General features: G+C 40.1%; 1 protein-coding gene across 1 annotated transcript; it reads left to right on the top strand.

The window, feature by feature from the left end:
• Nucleotides 1-2,955: 2,955 nt before the first annotated feature.
• On the top strand, nucleotides 2,956-6,649 carry LOC109200343 (uncharacterized). Its single transcript, XM_019355875.2, has 2 exons — nucleotides 2,956-4,992; nucleotides 6,061-6,649. The coding sequence occupies exons 1-2, from the start codon at nucleotides 2,956-2,958 to the stop codon at nucleotides 6,076-6,078; spliced, it is 2,055 nt and encodes a 684-aa protein (XP_019211420.2). The 3' UTR covers nucleotides 6,079-6,649.
• The last annotated feature ends 390 nt before the right edge of the window (nucleotides 6,650-7,039 follow it).

The following is a 7,039-nucleotide window of genomic DNA, read 5'->3' on the forward strand; positions in this document are numbered from 1 at the left end:
CGCTGCTCTGGTTTTGACAGCCTGTGACGCTGCTGCGCAATGGTGCACGGACGAAAAGTATTGGCTGTGATCCATCTTTGAAGCTGTGGAATATAATATTGTTTTGATGCATGTGAAAAAGTAACGATGAGTGAAACAAAAGAAGCCGAACATGAACTGGAAGAAAAAAGATCTGCGAAATTGACGGCTAAAGCGCTTGCTATTAAAATGGAAACTTTGCAGAAAGAGCGAAAGTCTCATGTTAACAAGATTAAAGGGTTAACACGTGATATTAAAGAATTGATGAAAAATGATGGCAATGCAACAGCTGTGCAGCTTAACTTGGAAAAACTGAATGATTTGTATAAAAATGCCAAAGCAGTTCATGATGCATTCATTTTATTGATTCCTAAAGATGAACAAGACGCTCATAACATCTTAACATCTCCAAAGCAGGTTAAAACAGATTCTGACATACAAGATGAAATACAGCCAGATGACAGTGTTTCAAACGTAGGAAGCAAAAAGAGTAAAAGCAGTTCTTCAAGCTCAAACTCCAGAGCCTCAAGTACAACATCAGCACGAATAATGGCTGAAGCTGAAGCAGCTGCACTGATGGTAAGGCAAAAACTGCTTAAGGATAAACACGCCTTGGAGGAACATGAAGCACAGTTAAGGAGACAGCGAGAGCAACTGGAGCTGGAAACAAATATAGCTGCCACGGTAGCAAAAATGAAAGTACTGGGAGGCTCAAAAGGATCCAGTATTAAAAGTAAACTATCAAAAATATCAGATGGTATGGAGTCATATTTTGAAAAGGGACAAAAAGTAACTCAAGTGTTGAATACTCGTCCTGGTAATCCTATACATGAAAGGCAACATGTGCATATCTTTAAGGAGCATAATGTTGCAGACTCACAATCTCTCTTAACCACAGGCAGAGTTCCAACACAACCACAGACTCTTTCTGAAGATCCCTTGACATATCAGTCAAACATTAGAAATTCACATGAAGATAAATATGTACCTTCTCAAATTTCTAGTCATGAAGAAGACTGTAACATCTTATCTGTCATGAGTAAGCAAAATGAACTCACTGCTTTATTAATCCAACAACATAGTCTTTCTTCATTACCTAAAAAGGAGATCCCAGTTTTTGATGGAGATCCACTTCAGTACCAGACTTTTATTAAATCGTTTGAACACAACATTGAAAGCAGAAATAAAAACCCTGGAGACTGTCTTTATTATTTGGAACAATACACAAAGGGTCAACCAAGAGAACTCGTAAGGAGTTGCCTACACATGACTTCAGAAGCAGGATTCAGAAAGGCAAAGTCTTTATTACGGCAGCATTTTGGTAATGAACATAAACTTGCCACGGCTTACGTAAACAAAGCACTTGCTTGGTCTTCCATAAAAGCAGAGGACACGAAAGCTCTTCAGGCTTACACAATATTTCTTAGAGGCTGTTGCAATGCTATGGAGGATCTCAGTTATATGCAGGAGCTAGACATGCCTGCCAACATGTTAGCTATAACAAAGAAACTTCCTTACAGACAGAGAGATAAGTGGAGAACTGCAGTCAGTGATTTCCATGAGAAGTGTAATCGACAAGCTACATTTAAGGATCTTGTTGATTTTTTGGAAAAACAAGTGAAGATCGCATCCGACCCAGTGTTTGGAGACATTAAGGATATCTGCACGACAAACAGAGACACAAGAAAACTTAAGTCTCAAACTCACACAAGATTCAAAGAAAGTTCTTTTGCTACCTCTGTGATGGCATCTGAAAAAGAAAATAGCAAGGTTAAGGAAAAGGAAAGAACCACACAAATGAGTTGCTTGTTTTGCAAAGGTGAACATACCTTAGAAAATTGTCAAGAGCTGGAAAGAAAAACACAAAAGGACAAAATCACTTTTCTAAAAGAGAATGGAATCTGTTTCGGATGTCTTTGTAAAGGACATATTAGTAGAGACTGCAAAAGGCGCCTCAGTTGTAAGGCATGTGGTTTAAAGCATCCTCAAATGTTACATATCTATCAAAAGACAATGAGTAAAGAACAAGAATCAAAGGAACAAACTCAAGATCGTGCCGTAGTCTCTATTCAGACCAGTGCTCTTACTGGGGCCGGTAAAGATGAATTCAAACTTTCAATCGTGCCTGTGAAAGTTAAGGCCAAGAAACGAAATGTAACATTGTACACCTATGCATTTCTTGACCCAGGCAGCACTGCATCATTTTGCACAGTGAAGCTGATGAATAAACTGAAAATGCATGGAAGAAGATCCAACATTCTGCTGAGAACTATGGGACAAAATAAAGTTGTTGAAACGGATGTTATTGCAGATTTGGAAGTTGCTGGACTAGACGGGAATGAGTTTTGTGATCTTCCCATTCTTTATACTCAGTTCACTATGCCTGTGCATAAAGGAAACATTCCTCACCAGAAAGATATAATCCGGTGGCCATATTTAAGGTCTGTACATCTGCCAGAAATTGACTCTGAAATTGATTTGCTAATTGGCTCGAATGTGCCAAAGGCTCTGGAACCACTGGATGTCATTAGAAGTGTTGGAGATGGACCGTATGCTGTTAAAACTGTCCTTGGCTGGATAGTAAACGGACCTTTGGGTGAAACTCAAACGGAAGCTCACAATCAGCCACAGATAAGTGTTAATAGAGTTTCAGTGGTGAAACTTGATGAGCTGTGGAATCAGCAGTTTAAAACTGATTTTCCAGAGTGTGCCCGAGATGAAAAGGAACCTTCTAAGGAAGACCAACAGTTTTTAGATAAAGTTTCCAATACTGCTAAGCTACATAATGGTCATTATTATGTTGGACTCCCATTGAAAGACTTAAAGATCTCCATGCCAGATAATAAAAGTGTTGCTGAACAACGCCTTCAGAATATGAAGAAAAGACTTATGAAGAACTCTTCTTTTCTGCAGGACTATAACAGCTTTATGGCAGATATGATTTCTGAAGGTTATGTAGAAAAGGTACCAGAGGACAACCTAGAACGGACGGATGGCAGGAAATGGTTTTTGCCGCACCATGGTGTTCTGCATCCGCAAAAGAAAACCCTTAGAGTGGTGTTTGACTGTGGAGCCAAGTACCAAGGAGTGTCGCTAAATAGCAAGCTCTTACAAGGTCCAGACTTGACCAGCACGTTAATTGGAGTTCTGACAAGATTTCGTAAAGAACCTGTTGTCATTGCTGCAGACATTAAAGCCATGTTTCATCAGGTTAAAATACCAGAGGAGGATCGAGATATGTTGAGATTCCTTTGGTGGCCCAACGGAGATTACACTCAAGCCATGGTTGAACATAGGATGACAGTACATGTGTTTGGAGCAACATCATCTCCCAGTTGTGCAAATTTTGCACTAAGGAAATGTGCTGAAGATCATAAACAACAGTTTAGCCTTCAAGCCGTGGATGCAATGTTGAACAACTTTTACGTCGACGATTGTCTCGTCTCAGCAGCCACAGAAGAGGATGCGATAGATCTCTATCATGAACTCTGTGCCATATGCTTGAAAGGAGGCTTTCCATTGAACAAATGGATAAGTAACAGTCGTAATGTGTTGGCGGTAATACCTGAAAGTAACAGAGCAAACAAAATAAAAGATCTAGACTTGATCAGTGATGTGCTTCCAGTAGAAAGAGTTTTGGGCGTTCAATGGTGTGTTGAGTCTGACGTTTTCAAGTTCAGAATCACTCTAAGAGATCGACCTTTGACAAGACGTGGCATCCTTTCTGTAGTCAGCTCTGTTTATGACCCCCTAGGAATGTTGGCACCAGTAATCTTAAATGCTAAAAAGATTCTGCAAAATCTGTGCCGTAAAAAGATTGGATGGGATGATTCATTACCTGATCCAGTTATACAGGAATGGACTATTTGGATGCAAGAGCTCTACAAGCTGGAGGAGTTTAAGGTTGATCGTTGTTTTAAAACCAACAGTTTTGGAACTGTAAAAACTGCTCAGTTACATCATTTTGCAGATGCATCCGAGGATAGCTATGGAACAGTAACTTATTTGTTACTAAAGAACGAACGAGACCAGGCACACTGTGCATTCATTATGGGAAAGGCACGTGTTGCTCCTTTAAAACCAGTTACAATCCCACGAATGGAGTTAACTGCTGCCACCTTAGCAAGCAGAATGGATGTAATGTGGAAGAAGGAGCTGCAGATGAAACTGAAGGATTCAATATTTTGGACTGACAGCACCTCTGTACTAAAATACATCAACAATGAAACAACAAGGTTCCGCACTTTCGTTGCCAACAGAGTTTCAGAGATTGTCAAAGTTTCAAATGCTCAACAATGGAGATATGTGGACACGGATAACAATCCAGCAGATTTGGCTTCTCGAGGTTTAACGGTACAATCCTTTTTGAAAAATAAACAAACTTGGCTCTCTGGACCTCCATTTCTTCTACTACCACAAGAGGAGTGGCCTCAGAATCCTGATGAAGTGAACCAAATCTCATCAAACGATGCAGAAATTAAGACAACAGTGAATGCCGTTCAGACGTCACAAGAAATGGATCCGGTTTCTCACTTCATTCAATATTTTTCATCCTGGACTCAGTTGAAGCGTGCAGTGGCATGGATTCTGAGAGTTAAAAAACTGCTGCTGCATTACAGTAGAAGAAAACTACAAATTAAACATGATGCTAAACAATATCTTGAACTTCAAACGAAGAGACACTGTCTGGACACCAGCAGTCTCAAAGTTGAGGAGCTGCTTAGCGCTGAAATGGCTATAATCTCCTTTTGTCAAAGGAAGCGGTTTGCTGATGAAATCTCCTGTTTAACAAAAGGATCGAATGTTAAGAGAACCAGTCACATTTATAAACTTTGTCCCATCCTGGAAGAAGGTGTGTTGAGAGTTGGTGGACGGCTCAGTAGAACTGCAATGCCAGAAGAGAGAAAACATCCTGTTATTCTGGCCAAAGACTTCCACATTTCTAACCTAATCCTTCAACATGTCCATGAAGCGGTGGGTCATGGAGGTCGTAACCACATGTTATCTAAGCTGCGTCAAAAATACTGGATTCCAGGTGTCACAGTACCTATAAGAAAACTTGTGGCTAAATGCGTTGTGTGTCGGCGCGTAAATGCCCCACCAGGACGACAGCAAATGGCAGACCTGCCCCTACACAGAGTAACTCCTGATGAACCACCATTCACGTACGTTGGAGTGGACTATTTTGGACCATTTCTAGTGAAACGTGGAAGGACTACTGTAAAATTCTATGGTGTGATATTCACATGTTTAGCGTCAAGAGCCATTCATATTGAAATGGCATCATCACTGGACACAGACTCTTTTATCAATGCCCTTCGTCGCTTTATTGCCAGACGTGGTCAGGTAAAAGAACTGCGATCTGACAACGGCACCAACTTTGTGGGAGCCCATCGTGAGCTGAAGGAAATGATAGCGGATTGGAATCAACATCGTATACACAATACCCTCCTTCAAAAAGGCATTAAATGGACTTTCCATCCCCCAGCTGGCTCACATCATGGAGGTGTATGGGAAAGACTTATAAGGTCTGTGAGAAAAATTCTTAATTCCGTCTTAAATGTACAAAATCTGGATGAAGAAAGTCTCAGGACTGTTTTATGTGAAGCTGAAGCTATTTTGAATGCTCGTCCTATTACAAAGGCTTCTACAGATCCAAATGACCTTGAAGCACTTACTCCAAACCACCTGTTGCTTCTTAAGACTGCACCATGTCTACCACCAGGATGTTTTCAGAAAGATGACATATACGCTCGGCGCAGATGGAAGCAAGTCCAATATATGTCAGATTTATTCTGGAAAAGGTGGATTAAAGAATATCTTCCACAACTGCAACAAAGACAGAAATGGTGCAACCCAAAACGAAACTTCATGCCAGGAGACATTGTGATCATTGTGGATGATTCCGCACCACGGAATTCCTGGATAACTGGAAAAATTGAAGAGACAATCCAGGACAAAAAAGGATTTGTTCGTCATCTTCGGATCAAGACAAAGACTGGATTCCTAAACAGACCCATAAATAAAGTCTGTCTTTTGCAGGAAGCAGAGAATATTTAACATATTGGACTGACTAGATAATCTTTAAGTGACCTATTCCTTTTACTTACGGGTTTTTAACTTCACAGATGGTGAACCACAAGTAGTAGTACTGATGCATGTTGCACTAAAGGGCGATTGAAATGTTTTATGAACAAGCAAATGATGTAAAACTTGATTATTTTGTAATTATTATTTAAAAGATAATAATTAGGGGCCGGTATTGTAAGAGCCAAAGTCAATGTTTATGTTGTGCTTATTTGTTATGGTGGCACAGGTGTATAGCTTTACCTGCCTCTCAGCTGATGACATGTGGGTGTGGTCACTGTCTATTTACCTGATGTTGGTGTTCGCAGCAGGTGTGTTGGGTGAGTGGTTTTGTGGGCAAACTTTTCTGTTGACCGTCATTTTTTGGTACACCAGTTATTCCATGCGCTAGTTGTAAATTGATTGAAAGCGCAAAAGTTTGTTTTTGTTTTGTTCTTAAAATAAATACGCAAACTACAAGTACGACTCATTATGGATTATTGGAGGCGCGTCACAGGGACACAACCAACTCAGCTGGCCGCGGCTTTATTTATGGATGAAAGTCGCAACAATTTCTTTTATCTTTTTACATTTAAGTTTTAAAATTCATATTGATTTAGTTTTTATCTTTCAGATCTTGAAGGACCTGTTTTCAGTTTTTTTTGTTAATTCAATCTTATTCATATAGCCCTAATTCACAACAACATTTGCCACTTTATATTGTAAGGTAAAGACCCAACAATAATACAAAGAAAACAGAGAAAAACCCAACAATCATATGATCCCTAGAAGCACATGCTTTGGTGATAGTGGCGATAGTGACAGCAGAACCAGGCTCAAGGAGGGGCGGCTATCTGCTGCAACCAGTTAGGGTGAGGGGAGGAAAATTCGTCAAAGACATGCAATTCAAATTGAATTGATTTGAACTGAAAATCCTACTGTGCGTTGTGGCGGG

The sequence above is a fragment of the Oreochromis niloticus genome, linkage group LG1 (genome assembly GCF_001858045.2).
Source record: "Oreochromis niloticus isolate F11D_XX linkage group LG1, O_niloticus_UMD_NMBU, whole genome shotgun sequence".
NCBI lineage: Eukaryota > Metazoa > Chordata > Actinopteri > Cichliformes > Cichlidae > Oreochromis > Oreochromis niloticus.